The following is a 17614-nucleotide window of genomic DNA, read 5'->3' as shown; positions in this document are numbered from 1 at the left end:
CAAAATCCTTAAAATTTTTGAACCCAAACCCCATACAACATTATTACTACCGGCGTAGTTGTAGCGGTAATCAGAAAGCCTAACAAAAAGTATTGTGCATCATTAATCTTCGATGCAATCAGTCTCAAACCTAGAACCTTTTATTCCGAAATCGGAAATTTGCCGATAAAATTTAAGGATAAAAATCAAAGGTTTTGAGTACAAATTTGAAAAGTGGATTCTAGAAATGAATCATTTCAGCTACAATAATCCATAAACTTTCTTTGGAACAATTTTTATAAAGCCAATTAACATATAATCTTCGAATCTCCTGTAACGATGGGCAAAATTTGAAGTAAAGAATTTTTTCTAATTTATATAGGAAATCATTAGTTAAAAAAAGATCGAAAATCATGTTGAAAATTCAAGCCTCAATTCTCTAATTGGAATACAGTAGCATCTATGCAATCTTGAAAATAAATATTCTTTTTTTTTTTTTTATAAAGCAAAAATAAACTTCAATTTTCTAACAAAAAAATAAGTGCCGGATTTTTTTTATAAGACTATTTTCTAATTAATCACTATTAGTTGCTTACCACATCGTTTAAAAATATGATAAATTATTTTTAACCGGTATGATGATACGTAATAAATAACTCTAACTGTGAACTGTCAAATGTCAATAAAGTTTTTGTTTTGAAATCGGCGTAAAGTGATTGAAGAGGTTTCATATTTCCTCTTCTGGACAAAAGCTGTTATCTAAGGATGCGCATTTCGATGATTTGCGTTTATGATCTTTGAACTAGCACGTGGGAAATTGTTTTTAAAACGCCTTTTCATCGAGTAACACTACCATTTCTGATTTTCTTCCGAAAATGCAACTTCTACTTCTTTCGGTTCTGCTGGGATTTTGTGGTTTGTCCACTGGTAGGTGATGTTATGGTACTTGGATTACTGAACTGAGGACAATTTTAAAACAATTTTTTTCTCCATTTATTTATTGGAGATGCCTCTAATTTAAAGGAAACTTTGCATTTTTTTATAATTTGCTTGAAATATTTTCCCTTAATTATTTGCATATTTCATTTTATTTAAGGAAGATAAGATATATGGTATTTACATCTTTGGTAAGATTCAAACTAAGTCTTAGAAAATTACTTGACCAAAAATATTTAATATCTTTGTATTTTTTTTTGCATCATGTATAGGTGTACCTGTTCAGCAAAAAGAAGCATGGGGTTATGTGAATGTGAGAAAAGATGCTTACATGTTTTGGTGGCTTTATTATACTAATCAAACTGAAGATTACACAAGCTATCCATTAGTAATATGGCTTCAGGTTTGTATCATAAAGATTTTATATCATGTATATTATTTACAGTTTTAGAACTGTTTATTGAATGATCCTGAAATTTAAATATATGTTTTGCATCTCTGATTTGGCATGGTGAATTTACTGTACATTTATGACAGAATTATTATTAGAAGTAAAAATTTTAAAGATTTTAATTCAAATTTTGGTTTATAATGTCAAGCCTGAAGTTGCAAAATTTAATAATATAAATTGACATATCAGAAAAATGGGTTTGTTATGTGTTATTTTTTAATATTAAGTTTCAGTAAATATTGAGAAATATTGGGATTCTATATAAAGTCTATATAAAATAACTTGGCATCAAATTTTTCCATTTTAAAAATATGTTTATCATCTAGTTTCCTCTAAATATTATTGAAAAAAAATTAATATTTTTTTTTGTTAGTTAAAAAAAAAGCTTTTTTTTTTAAATTTAAAAAAAGCTTTATTTGCAATTATAACAAATTGAAAGTATTATTTATGTATATCAGTTGTGATTAATTAATAGGAAATAGATTTTTAAATATAATATTAACTTTACAAATTGCCAGTTGTAATTGCATTTATTACGGTTGTTATAAGTTTTGTTTTTATTTTAGGGAGGACCTGGTTCATCATCAACGGGTTATGGAAATTTTATGGAGATTGGACCCTTAGATGTTTATCTGAATCCTAGAAATAATACATGGGTTTGTTTCATTTTTTAAAGAAAATATAGAGTATTTTCTTCAATGCTTGCTAGAAAATGAGCAATGTCTTAATCTCTTGATTTTTAGAATTTTGTCATCGTTTATTTCAAGACAGTGTGAACAATAAAAGGAAAAAGAGTCAATATCTATTTTTTTTTATAAAGACATGGTAAATAAAAAGAACTTTATCAAGAAAAAAATTTTTAAAACCTTATGTATGTTTGGATATAATATGGATATGTTTAATCATCTTTTACTCTACAAAAACAAAATAAATATTAGCCCTTTCAATCAAGGTTTAAATTTTAATCTCAACAACTAATTTAAATAAAAAATGTCATTATATTCTTTCTTTGTTAATTAATATTCTTCAAAATGAAATCCAAAACTCCAAAATTATATGAAATTGAATTTATAATTATTTATGATGTATTTTTCCCAGCATAAATAATTATAACATAATAATTATACAGCATAAATAATTATACAGCATGGTAATTTAATGAGGATATGCTGTTGTACTAATACTAAATTTAATGTATGGTTAAATGCTTTAGATTTTTAAATCTAGATTGTTATTTACTGTTGAACTGTCCTTAATAGAACTGATCTAATGAAGTAATTATTATGAACTATTACTATTATGTTTCATTAATGGAATAAGTTTAGATTCATATTTTATTTTATATCCTTTTTAATCAATTTTCTTATAGAATTATTATTTTTGCATGTGATTAATGTGTATGATTTCAACTTATGTTTTAAAAAACTTTTCAGCTTAAGAAAGCCAATTTGCTGTTTATTGACAATCCTGTTGGAACTGGTTTCAGTTATGTGACAAACAAATCTGCTCTGGCTCGAAACAACAAGCAGATAGCTCAGGATTTAACTGTTACTCTATATTCCATACTTGATACTGTTCCAGAATTTCAGGTAAGTTCATATTTTAATTACTTTTTTCTAAGTTTTAAAATTTCCTAACATAATTTAAAAAGTAGGATTGCCATTATCTAGTTTAAAATTAAATATATATTACAGTAAGAATATTATAATTTTATATATTTATGTTCTTTTCTTGCAGAAAACTCCATTATATATATTTAGTGAATCTTATGGTGGAAAAATGACTGTGGATTTTGCTCTAGCATTAATACAAGTAATCTCTAATATTGTATTTTCAAGTATTTTTAAAATATAATAGTTTGCACACAATTTATTATGTATACTATATGTTTGAATATATATTATCTATACTATATGTTTGAATATATATTATCTATACTATATGTTTGAATCTTAATATTATATGCCATAATTTTTTTTTCATTAAGCATTTGTCATAGTATATTAGACTGTTGAAAGGAAAAACCAAGGGTACTTGTTTATTTTCATAGCCTCAGGGTCTTATTGTTAAGCAACTGAGATATATTGCCAAAATGGTTACAATGTATATTAAGGAACTTAGCAATCTTGGGATAATGGGAAAATTGCATTTTTTTTTTCATAAAATAATAATGCAGTGAATGTGTTTTGCTAAAAATTTCTAAAATAGTGTATTAAAATAGAGCTGTTTAAAATTTTTTCCAATTTTTTGCATTTGTTTGAGATGGAAATTTTATTTTATCCAATTAAATTACCTTTAGTATGCATATGAATAAAAGATTTAATAACATAAAAAAATAAAATATAAAATGCTTAAATAATCAATTCTATATTTCAAATTAGATGATTTTCCAACATATGTGTTCTACTTATATTGAACAAACTGATCAAAATGTTTTATTCTGTAAATACACCTACTTCGCAGTAGGATAATCTCACATTGTATTAAACCCTGTATATGAAATCATACATTATTTAGATATCAATTTAAAATATGAAATCTATTTTAATTGCTTGATAAACAAAAGCTATTTCAAAAAAAATTATAATATGAAAATTATTTTTGATATGAAAAAAAATGAAATCTATTTTAATTGCTTGATAAACAAAAGCTATTTCGAAAGAAAAAAAATTATAATATGAAAATTATTTTTGATATGAAAAAAAAGAGACACTGAATTTCATTGAAAAAATACTTTTCTCTTTCTCTCTCTCTATTTTTTAAATAATTTTCATGAAAATAAAGACATTTAACATCTATTCCTGCAATTTTGAAAGAATATATCATATGGATTTTTTTCAATAATGTGTTGTGATATATAATTAGAATAATCTTATATTCAGGCTATCAAGAGTAAAAACATCACATGCAATTTCAAAGGCATAGCACTAGGAGATTCTTGGATATCACCTTTAGATTCTGTTTATTCATGGGCCAATTATCTTTACATTAATGTAAGTTTCCTATGTATTATTTTTACTTTAATGAATGTTTAGTTAAGTACATTTAATCATTATCATCAAAATAATCAAGATTTAAATTTATATATATGCGATATTTCATAATAACTTGGTTTATATAATATATATCTGAAAGCATTTAGTTTTATTAGTAGTTCAAAATATAATGTTAAATGCAATATATTATGTTGCATCTGTGAGGAAATACTATAATTAATTATGGATTGATATAAAAAGAACATAACAATCTTGTTAATTATCTCATTAAAATATTTAAAATTTGTTATTGCAAAAAGTATATTAATTTAGTTATTGGCATAAATATGCAATATAGAATTTGTTTGAAATTATTTTTTTTAATTAATTGAACTTTTTTTCTGAGATTAGATAGGTTTTCTGATATGCAATTGAGATGGAGAATATACAATTTTTTAGTCATAGTTTTGCTCAAAGCATTATTTAGATTATTATCACATCTTTTATTTTATGTCCTTTAGAAAAAACCAAAATTAATTATGATGTATATGAGAAGAGGAAGATGCAAATTTTCAATTTGTTGTATTTCTCTTTTTTAATTTCATGTGAAATCAAAATGGCTTCTTTTTTTTATAGACAATAGACACATTAATGCAAAAGTATTGGAACCTGGTTTGTTTGGTAACATTAATTTCTGAATAATATCTGAATAATGAAAGTACTCAACTAAAATATTTGCTATGTTTTATACTGCCTTTTTATTATATATTATTTAATTTGAAAAAATAGTTCAAAAATTACATTTTGAAAATTTTTCATTTTTAATTAAGAGTAATTTGTACAATAAAGTTTTATCCATTTCTTTATTGTGTTTTAATTATAATTATTCCATATGTATTACCATTTGTATTATATGTTATTTATATTATGTTATACTTTTATGTATGCTTTTAAATATCTTGTGTAGTCTTTTTCTTTGCAGTTTTATTTTAATCCTTTTTTTTTTTTTATATATATATATAAATTGTATGCTTTCTCATTTCTCTGGTTTCCATATATATATATATATTTTATTATTATCTCAGATTTGTTGACATTTCAAAAGTACTCTAGGACTTTTGTGCCAAATATTTGCTACATTGATTTATTTTATCGTAGTGATGTAGAAAGTAAAATTTTCATAATATTTTCCTATTTATGAAATCTACAGATGATTGCAGTTTTAGGCATCTAACATTTAACTACCTAGAATTACTTAAATGTTAGATGCTGTCTTACTTAATGGAAGAAAACTGCTGACAATTTCAAGCCCAGCTTGAAAGGTTTCTTTTAATGAAATAGTTAATAAAGAAATTAAAATAATAGAATAATTAAAATAATATTAATAATAATTTTGAAATATGGTTATAATAATAAAGTAACATCCAAGTCCCTTGAATTACCTTGAAAATAATTCAAATTAAAAAAATGGTGATTATCTGGTAAATTAAAAATCTAGATTTAAATTAATTTTAAAATCTGGTAAATGGAAATCTAATCAAGAATTGCTTAGAAGTTTGGCGAAACTTATTAATTTTTTTAGAAGGAAGAAGAAAAACTTATAATTAACTGAGTTTAGTTTGGGAATTGAAAGAAAAATGTAACTATCCTATAAATAGAAAGTTAATGTTAATGAGTTAACAATTTTACAGACCTGTGATCCTAACTGAGAATATTAAATTGAAAATGCATTTAAAAATAAAATTTTATTCCAATTGATTTGAAAAATATAATTGTTGATAATTAGTGAAAATCACGTTTCACACATAAAAAAGCAATGTACAGAAATTCATAAAATAAAGAGCAAAGCTAAGATCAAAATTTGATGTATATTTGAGCAGAAGAGTGCCTTGTAATGATAACTGAAAGTAAATTTGCATGATGTTGGAAAAAGAGATTATGCTGCAATAATGCAAAAAAAAAAAAAAAAAGTGTATGATTAAAGTTATAATGAAGTTTATGACTTTTCAAAATACCATAGGTTGTTGTAATAAATAACTGACTGCATTTTTTTTACAATTATATATATATATAATATATATAATATACACTATTTGTTGCAATGTATAAATTTATAATTGCATTCATATTTGTTTTTATTTATTTGCCTATTATTTGTTCTTCGTTTCACAACATTTCATTTTTATGTCTGTCACAATGTATTTAGTCAGAATTGATAATATTGAGTGTTGAGAACATCATAAAAATCATATATAATTTTTTTCTTCTTGTTTTAATGATAGTTATTGTTAATCTAATGCATTAGAAAGTGAAGTTTATATAAAAAGTTAATTATAATCTGGTATGTAGAGATTTAAAGATGATCTTCTTAGAATAAGATTTCTAGTATGCTCAGCAGAATATCTTTTAATATGTTCATCTGAGGAATTAATAATAAATAAAATGCACCAGTTTTAAGAAATATTATGAAAGTGAATTTACGATTATAGAGATTAAATCATTTCTGTAACATTAAGCAGACAAAAACAATAACCTTTATTTCTATAAGCATAGTTTTAGATTGAATTTTTATCTTCAAATAATGTATGTATTCTAATTCTCTTCATTAAATAATTATTTCTAGTCCAGTTATTCATGAAATTTATTTTAGTCTCTTCTAGATAAAAATGAGCTGATTTCAGTAAATGATTTTGCATATAAAATCAAAGTATCTCTGATGAAAAAGCAATATAAACAAGCCACAGAGCAGTTTTCAGAAATGCAGAATCTCATTGGAAATGTAAGTTAAAAAGAATATTATGTATTTATTTCTTTAGATAAAGAACTGCCACTTTCAGTAACAAAAGGTAGTTATAATAGTGATTAGTTGAAGAAGACACAATTTTTAATATCCACTACTTTATACTTTTGTTAGGAATTTTATGTTAATTTATTTTTATCTCTTTTTGTTTTCATTTTCTTAATAAAGAAATTTAATAAATATCTTAAAATTGACAAATTGATTTATCTTAGAAATTATAATAAGTATGTACCAAAAATTATTAATTTGAGAAAATGCTGTTTAAATACTGAGCTTTAAAAAATAATGCTTAAGATTGGAGCTATTTTTTTTTATATAAAAAATAAAAATATCAAATTTAAATTTTTCCCACTAATAGTAATGTTTAACAGTTTGGTTAAAAATAAATTTTGAGCTCCTAATTTCTGTTAAATCTTTTGCATGTTGATTTCTTTTAGTTTAAAAGGATTTTTCTATTTGAGAGCCCAGAAAGTGCTGTCAGTAAGCAGAAACGACAAGAAATGCGCATACCATTAACATTTCAGTTTATATTATAACTTATGGAACAGTGAATTATGAACAGACATATATATATAATCTTTGCTTAGTAATACATCTAAAAAATTAAAAAAATATGTAATTGAGAGATAATTTTTAGAATAATGGCAGTTTTAAAAGTGTTATTGATATTTTCAATCAAGTTACAATTTTATGTATTGATTTTTTTCCATAGTAATATTTGAAAGAAAGCGAATAAGGATTTCATTGCATCAATAACAGTATGAAAAAATAAATTCAAGCAATTACTTTAAAAACTACAAATCAAACAAAAAAAAATTATTGATAAATGACTGATCTTGATGTTAAACTTATTTCATGGCATTAATGAAAAGTACTATTTTGCTTAATGGAAAGTACCATATTATAAAATCTTCAAATAGAAATTTAAAAATTTTGTACTTCCCACTTTTTGAAAAGTATTATTCAGTCATTGAATCTTGCATTGTTTATAAAATAAAAAATGTTTATAATGATATACTAAAATTTTGATTTTTACTTTATAGTACACTAATGATGTTGACTGGTACAACATCTTGAAAGATGAAGGTCCTCTTAAAAACTGCTCCACCAACAAATTTGCTAAAACTAGTCCTATGTGTAAGTTTTAAAAAAAGATATTAAGAAAAAAAAAATACAACTGTTCATATTTTTTGTTTTTGTAAAAAGTGTTGTGTGTGATTACAGTTAAGAGAAATTAAAGGGGGGGGGGAAGACAAAGAAAGAAAGAAAAGAAAAGAAAATATCTTAAAAATTGTAGCAAATTAGTTTCAATGAATTTATGTATATGGGATGAATTTTAGTATAAGGTGTCTATAAAATTTTTTACAATTTAGATTGCAGCTTTTTAAATATATATGGTAAAAAATAATCCGTAAATGTAATAAAAAACTTTTTACATTTTCATTCTTGATTTCAGAATATTCATTAAAAAAATAACTTATTTTTGAGAATTTTTGTTAATGCATATTTTTATTGCAAACTTTGGATTATCGTTGATTGATTCAGTTTCTTAAAAATTTTCCACTGACATGGATATGGAATTTCTTGGGGATAATATTCTTTCTTGTAATAGTTTATAAAATTTTATTACTCCAGTAGATTTCAATTCAGATAATAAAAGAATGTTATTTTCTATGATAGAACAACCATAGGTCAATAGAGACTGAAAATTAAATAAATTTTTAAATTTCTGCAGACTAAATATCCGTGATCTTTGTAATTTTTTTCTCAAATTCTTTATCACATAAACTGACAAAGTTGTGCATACCTTGTGTTTTTGATGATAATAAATTGTGTTTTTAAAATTAACTAAATAAAATTTTATTTTTTTAATTAAAATTTGTTTTATGAGTAATTAAAATTTTTAATTAATAATATGTAATTATTATTAATTGATTAAAACATCAGCAGTTTCTTTAATTCTAAAATTTTAATTTTATTTTCTAAAATTTTAATTTTATTTTCTAAAATTGGGTTATTTTATGATATTACATTTGTATGAATTTATTATCTTTTTCTTTCATGTATGTAGTTTAATATTGAGTATTTTATTTTTTTCTTTGTAAAGTTTAATTTGATAATTAACACATCTTTTCCCTTCATTTGTTATTGGAGTTTTTAATGGTCTGTAAATTTTTGTAGTTTTAGGAGAAAGTGATTTCTGTAAAAATCTGTTGTTCAGAATACTTAGGTATATTTTTTAAAAATTCTAAATAAAAACATATAATTAATTATTATTATTATAGATGGAATGTTTAGAAGACTTGTTGATCCTTTTAATGGTGATACTCTTTATGATCTGATGAATGGTAAAATTAGACAGAAACTGCATGACATACCAAAAAATGTTACTTGGGGAGGTGAGTTTCTTATTTTAGTTAAAGTATTTTGTTGATAAACCACAAGCATGCAACTAATGTGTATGCATTTTACTATATTCTGTATATTATATATTTTGTATCTACTCTTAAATACTTTGCATCATAAAATTGTCTAACTCTATTCTGTTTTGTATATCAGTAATTTAAACTTTTTTTTGTTTGCTTTATAATTTATATTTGAGCAGTTGAATTGTTTATATATGTGGGATGAATAATTTGAATGATTAAAATAGTTCAATAATTTAGCCAACATAAATTGTAGCTAAAACTTTATTTCAGAATAGTATAAAATTTGACTGCATTGTGAAAATTCTACAATGTTAGATTAAAAGATGTGCAGCAAAAAAATAAATAAATAAATAAATTACTGCATTTTTTAAAATCTTGATAGTTATGAGCAGAATAATTCTTGAAACATATGTTCTTAAAATTCTTAAAAGATTTTTTTTGATCATTAAGAATTATGAATAATTAATTCTTAATAATTAATTTTTTAATTCTTAATGATTGCCAAATTTTGATTTGATTTTCTTTTTGATAAATTTTAATATTATTTCATAGGTCAGGCATCTGATGTTTTTGAAGCTTTATCTGAAGACTTTATGAAGGATGTTATATCATCTGGTATGAAAAAAAAAACTTTTTATGTGATTTATTTGCCATTCAAAGAGTTATTATTTGCATTTTTACCAATTTGTATTTTTAAAAAAATTATTTTTTAGTTGACACTCTTCTGGCAAATGAAAGTTACATAGATGTAAATATCTATACTGGGCAGCTGGATCTTATAGTTGACACTGCTGGTAAGACTTGTATATATTTTTTTTTATTTAAGGTTTCAGTCAAGCATTCTTGCAAATTCAATGACAGAAATATTTTACTTGTTCTGTTATTGCATTGCATTCCTCTTTATATTATTTGTATTAAATATTTAAATTGTTGTACATATGTATGCTGTGGTTCATATGTTATTGTCATAACTAAAATCAGAGATACAATGAGTACCCCCTTTTTTTTTTTTTTTTTTTTTTTTAACGTTGAGAGAGTAAAAGTTTTTCATTCTTGATATGAATGTTGCCTGATTATAAAATGGATATTTTCAATATGTTTTACTTACAATTGTGTTTATGTTCTGTGAGGATAATATCATAATTGAATGTTTGTGTTTTATTAAGTGAAAAATGAACGATTATGAAGATTATATTGCATATAAAGTATGTTGCTGTATCATATGCAATATAAGAGCATAGAAAGTTAAAAGAAAACAGTGATAGATACAAAAATCTTTAAAAAAATATTTAGTATGATTAATAAAGTAAAAAGGAAGCAAAAACTGCAAAAGAAATATAACATAAAAAATTCTTTCTAGATACAACCTATATTTATGATTAAGAAATGGAATTTTTAAAAATAGATTTTGTCAAACAATTTTACTTCATGGAACTATTTTAGATAACATCACAGATGTCTTTCTCTATGCCTTTTTAATGGGAAAAAAAAGCATCAATGATTAATTTAAAGCTCATAACATGTTCATTTTAATATCGTTGAAAACTAGTTTCAGTGCACTAAATTATTTTACTTAAGATTCAAGATAAAAATGATATTAAGGCAAACAATTTTGGGAATTAAAAGTAGAGCATTTTGTAATTTAAATGTTATTTTTAAAATATCTACAAAATTTAAGCATTTTTTTCCAGTAGTATTAGAATTATTTTTAATTCTAATATTTCTTATACTTCTGAAAAAACAAATTCTGAAATGAAATTCTATATCAATTTCCCTGATTAAATTGCATAATTCTTTCTCATTTCTGGAAATGGCAAAAATATTTTTGAAAGGTTTCAAACACTTAAGATCTAGGATAAACTTGCTTGAATCATAATAAGAATTCTATTATTATTTTGATGATTTATATACATTTTAGCACAATGAATTCAGTGTTTAGAGGAAATAAATTTTTTATGAGTATCATTATGCATGATGTTTTCAGATAGTGCTTCTTTGTTATACAATACAGTTAAAAATGAATTTCATGGATGAGGGTGGGGAGAGCATTGAGATTAATTCAGAGATTGCTTTCCAATCATCGACTCTTTTTTTTTCCACACTAATTCCTAATAAATAATCATAAATAAAAAAATCCTGCAATTTTTTCAATGAATTATAAGAAACTTAAAAATTATTTACAGTCATCGAAGATTCAATGTACATATATATTTAAAATATAGAAACAAGTAAGTTTGAATACAAGTTTTATTTTATATATTGGAACTAAATAAAATATGTTCTAATTCTAGATTTGACATTATTTTAATAAAAAATTTTCAAAAATTAAATTAATACTGAATTTAGTTTGAAACTTGTCCAATTAGCTAAATGTGATTGTATATAGAATCTTTTGAATAATTTATAGGAACTGAAAAGTATTTAGACAATTTCTAAGAACCTGGGCAAGATAGTATCAATGACATTTTTGTTTTATGACATAAAAAACACATTAAATAAGTATTTCCCATTAAGTGCCATCCAAAACTATTAAACCTTCTAATGAAGTGTGCAGTTTTTTTTCTTTGGTCCATGGTTAAAATATTTTTATTTTATCCCTAACTTTTATTGAATTTATGTAACCTGATTAATTTTACTTTAAAATTAAAGTTTAAAAATTCTTCTATAAATCTTATTAAAGTTTGATAGTTGAAAATTCATCATTTAAAAAAAATTATGTATTAACTGGTGTAAAAATTGTTATGGTTTTAAAGACAATAGAAATAACATTAATTTACTGGAAATTACAAATATATTTTTAAAATTTCCTGTTCAATCTCTTTTAGTCAGATGATTTTTCATAAAATTATTTTCTGTCTAATTTTTGTGTGTAGGATCATCATCACTCTGATTATGTAAACTGATATATACCAACTCTAAAGAATTGATAGTAATTTAAAACAGTAACACAAAATATCTGTTTAAAAAGTTATTTTTGAATCTACAATTAATTGAATATAATTATTATATTCACATAATACGGAATTGACATTTTTTTTTTTTTGCATTGTTTTTATAAAGTCAACAAGTTTTTCTTTTGATAATAAAATATCATGCTTGATTTTCCTTTCAAATATTGCCTACTAATTATAAAAATGTGCTGACTCAAGAAAAATTCTGAAGGGGGTTATTGCAACTATTTTCCGCCACATTCCACTATTTTCTGCCACAACTAAGAAACTTGCGATGTAATGCAGTTGCATTTTTGTTCTTTTGCCCCCAAAAGGTGCTAGCTAGAATCAACAATTGGTATTTTTCATTTATAAGAAAGATTTTTTCTGTATAATTAATTTGATTTGCTTCATTTTATGTGATAATAAAATTTGTCATTTAAAATATTTATAAAAAGTTTAATTTCCATTAAATTAATATTTATTTCAATCTATTTTTATCATCTTAATCTAAAACACAGAGCATAGTGTCTTTGACTTGTTTTTAATGTAGTTTAAAGTGCTATAAAGTATTATTTTTTAGGTACTCTTAACTGGATTGAAAAATTAAGATGGGGTGGTCTGAAAGGATTTTTAACTTCATCCAAGAAACCTATAGTATTTCCTGAAAATCGCACTGGAGGTTTTGTAAAATCATTTAAACAATTAAGATTGTTTTGGATTTTGAAGGCTGGACACATGGTATGCTTGTTTATTTAAAAAATTTTTGTTATATTAATTTTGTTTTTTAGTAAAGTAAAATCGATAAAATGGTTTCATACATATTAATCTAAATATTTAGATTTTATAATAAATAAAAAAAGATGCATTCTGAAAAATTTTTAGACATTGCATTCTACACAATTTTATATACATCTAAAATTTTTATTTATTTATTTATTTTTAGGTGCCTGCTGATGCTCCTGAAACAGCACTTCTTATGCTAGATACAATAATCAATAAGAAAAAATAAACAGAATTGTTGAAAGTGTATACTGCTTTAAAGATTTTGCTTTATTTGAGCTTAGAAAGTAGATTAAAGCTGGAAACTAAAGTATTTAAGATTTATAATATGTATACTTAACTCGTGTGTGTACTTAACTGTTTTGCAAAATATTTTTGTAATTCCACTGTGTTGTTGATGTATTTTTGGAATATAGAAAAAGTTGAAGTGTTTATATATTTCCTGTTTTGTTTGTCTATTCACCTTCCATTTGTAATTATTGTATTCTGTCATTATATAAAATATTTTTATTTATTTATATGCTTCTGTGCTATATTTTCCATTTTTATAACAAGATTCAGTTAGCTATCTCTCAATAATTCTTTTCAGTTTTCTGTAATGTGTGCCAAAATATTTATGCCAAAAATATTTTTATTTTGCCAAAAATGTACCTATGTATAATATTGTAAAATTCAGTTATACTCCATTTTAAAATAAGTAGCTATCAAAGTTAAAATACATTCAAGAATATAATTTCTTTTTGTTGAAGTAGATATAAATTTTATACTTAAAGACTAATTGAAATATACAGTTAAAAAATTTATAATTTTCTGCAGTTATTGTTCCTAACATTAGAATAATTGCACTTTTTAATTTTCGATAAATTTTTTTTTCAAGAATGGAAAAAAAAGTCATTTATCACAAAACAATGTATTCTGTCAAGCAATTTTATAAAAAATTATGCAGATCTATTTTAAATATCAAGTAATATTACAAAACAAATATTTTGAGAAGGGAAAATCAAATTGTGACTCATCAAAATGATGAAGAATATATTGATAATTTTTGTTTGTTTTTATACTAGTACTGAATTTTGGCTTTGCTGTACCAAACAAAAAGGAAAAGTTAAAGAGATGATAAAAACTGAATGGTTATATAGCAGCAATATTGAGATTATGGAAATAACTTCATAAAGAAAAATAATAAAAAGCTTTTTAACGATTTAGTTAAATTGTTAAGCAATAAAAATTTTTTACAATTTAGTAAATTTGTTTATATTTTTTTTTTGTTGCCAAAAGAGTAAAACTTGTTTAAAAATGCAACTAAATGAAATTTATATAAATAAAATATTGGAAAAAGTAGTTCAATCGGTGATAAGAACTTGTATAAAAGGGGGTCAAAAGCAAGCAATTAAATATGAAAATGAAATGCAAAGTAAAAAACAGAGTCAAGAGTTACCATCTATAAAAGGAAAGTCACTTAATAATTTCCTTATTTAAAATTCATTGGGTAAAATACAGCAGTCCAGCATTAACTTTAAGAAAGTCTGTTATTGTATATGTAACGACACCTCTTAATCTAATTTAAAATGCAATTAATTTCCTAATTTTTTAAAACTTATATTACTTTATTCTAAAAAATTCTGTTATTTTCTGATCCAAATTCCACCTTTATATTCAATTATTCATTAAACCACACTCTAAAAAATATTGATTGTAATTCTGACACTGCAAGGAAAGGGATGAAAATCCGTAATGCCCATGCCACTCCTTTTCTCTTCTGTCCCATTGCGAAAAGACGTCTTCCATCATTATTTCTCGTGTATCAATCATGGCTTTCCAAAGGTAAAATAAATTGAAATTAACTTTCCCAATTTATGTTCTTTCTAGGCCATACATCTGCAAAATTATGTTACAATAGAATTATTCACCAGAAAAGTACCTGTCCTGAAAAATCTTATTATAAATTAAAATACAAACCATGAAAGAGGTAAACAAGTTATCACCTCAGCGATCCACTCTGATGATTGTACAACAATTTATCAAGTGTTCCCTCTGCATTTACAGGCTTAGTAAAAATAACAATATGACAGTTCTGGAGATCTTGTTTGGCATATCTGTGTTGTCCAGACCAACTGCTGGGTTGGTTTGGTTCCACCTGCAGCTCGATATGTGCTGAAATAGCTACTCTCAGGCCATCCTTAATCAGATAATAAATTTTCATTCTATAAAGATGTTGATGTCATTCATTTACTCTATTCTCGTAATAATAATTTAAGTCATTTTCAGCAATTTTTCAAACATAAATTTAATCCAAATGATAATTTAGTTGATTATTTTCATAAAAAATTAAATCATGGGAAACAGGCCTTAATCCAGTACCCATTCTTGAGGGTATCACTGATAGGTTGTTGACTAAATATAAACCAATTAATAACCACATAACCTCTTTCTAGCCTTGCAGAATGTCTTATAATAACTGCTAAACTTTTAAAGGTCCAAGAATCTTCTGAAAAATGTCTGATCAGAAATAATGAAACCTCAATCAGAGCAAGACAACCAACATCCTTTTAACTTCTGCAAAATTTTAATAATATATCACAAACTTTCTTAATTCCTCAAGCCCTAAATTTCTTTTTGGCATAACTATCAAAATTTGTCGAGGCCATGTCCAAACAATTTTGATAACCCAAATCAAAATTATAATTTGCATTTTAAAACAGAGATTACCATCTTGCAGAGTTTGCACACATGATATTTAAAATGTCTATTTTGGCACAAGTGTATCTTTTTTGACAAACCCAATTTTTTTTTACTAATCTCACAATAGCTAGTTTAGTTCTTTGATAGCACAAAAGTCTCTCTTACTCTTTAAAAAAAATATTGAAATAAGACAAAATCCTTCTACTGAGGCCCTTAGTCTGTTATAATGACAATTACTATTGTCTAGACACATTTTAACTTTTCTAAATCTAGCTAACTTGGATAATCATCATATTAACTAACCACCATACTTCATAATGTAAATAATGTTATTGACATAAGATCCACTCTCTCTATGATATCTGTAGATATTGCAGAAAGAAAAAGAAAAATTAATTCATTGAATGAAAATGTTAACCCTGTTAGAATCGAACAAGGACATGGAACATTCAAATTTGTGACATATTTTAAAATGGGTTAAATGAATAAAAAATTAAAGTTATACAACATTGAAAATCCCTTAACATATGTAATCTTAGGGCTTCCAGATTGTAGTTTATATAAATTATAGATTGGGATAAAAATAAAATATTGTAAAATGAAAAAATAATTATTACAAACTTACATACAAATAATATTCTAATATCTTTACATATTGAAGAAATTAATAATAACACTGGTGGTAATCAGGATAGGGTTAGTGAATACCTCAAAAGAAATTTTCCATCTCTGATTTCAAACAAACTACTAACCTTGTGTTGCATCTTAAAATTAGTTCTAACATCTGATTTACCAATTTCACAAAGGGCTTATAGAACTTCTGCTACTGATGAAATTTAAATAAATAAATAGTTAAAAGATTTGTTGACTGTAGAGTTAATAAAAAAACTTTTATTATTAATTTTTAGTTATTTTCCCTTTCCTGTAAGTTTATCTTGTAAAAGGGGTGAAAATAGAAATAGTCGTCTTTGTGTTGATTATTGTAAGATTAATTCTCTTCGTAAATCTAATGCTGAACCCCTGCCTAGAAAAGATACTTAACTAAGATTAAGATACTTAACTGCCTAGATTAGATAAATTAACTAATGCTGACATTTTTTCAACTTTGAACCTTGCATCTGGCTATTGGCACACATCTTTGCATCATATATCAGCAAGGATAACCGAAATCAGCTTTTCTGGCTAATGAAAAATTATTCGAATTTCAAGTACTACCTTTTGGCTTTAAAACTGCGCTTGCAATATTCAATAGAACTGTTCATAGTACTTTAAATGAGTGTAAATTTTCAAAATTTATATGATACTATTTTGACGACATAGTAGTTTTTCTTTAATCCATGAGAAGAACATTATGATAATTTAAAACAGTTCTTTCAAATATGTGAAAAAGGAAACATAAGTTAAAATTTTCACCATGTGCATTTGCTGGAACCAAAATTAGTTTCTTGGGGTATGAAGTCAAAAAAGGATGCGTCTCTCCTGATAACTACAATATTATATATATATATAAAGTTTTTTCGGTCTAGAAAATTTCTTAATTTGTATTTTATTTGATGTGAAATCACACAGTGCTTCGCTTTTTATGCCTTCAACTTATTTTATAAAAAACGAAAGACTAACAAAAAAAAAAAGTGAGATGAAATAAAATT

General features: G+C 24.2%; 1 protein-coding gene across 1 annotated transcript; it reads left to right on the top strand.

Annotated features, from left to right (window-relative positions):
- The first annotated feature begins 683 nt into the window (after positions 1 to 683).
- On the top strand, positions 684 to 13801 carry LOC129969365 (retinoid-inducible serine carboxypeptidase-like). Its single transcript, XM_056083907.1, has 13 exons — positions 684 to 906; positions 1188 to 1318; positions 1933 to 2022; positions 2800 to 2955; positions 3104 to 3178; positions 4249 to 4359; positions 6992 to 7120; positions 8185 to 8278; positions 9427 to 9540; positions 10123 to 10185; positions 10284 to 10364; positions 13084 to 13241; positions 13447 to 13801. Exons 1-13 carry the CDS (start codon positions 855 to 857, stop codon positions 13510 to 13512), a joined length of 1320 nt encoding a protein of 439 aa, XP_055939882.1. The 5' UTR covers positions 684 to 854; the 3' UTR covers positions 13513 to 13801.
- The last annotated feature ends 3813 nt before the right edge of the window (positions 13802 to 17614 follow it).

This window comes from Argiope bruennichi, chromosome 5, assembly GCF_947563725.1.
Source record: "Argiope bruennichi chromosome 5, qqArgBrue1.1, whole genome shotgun sequence".
NCBI classification, from domain to species: Eukaryota; Metazoa; Arthropoda; class Arachnida; order Araneae; family Araneidae; genus Argiope; species Argiope bruennichi.
The sequence above is the reverse complement of the archived record's forward strand: the minus strand, read 5'-3'. Positions and strand labels throughout refer to the sequence as shown.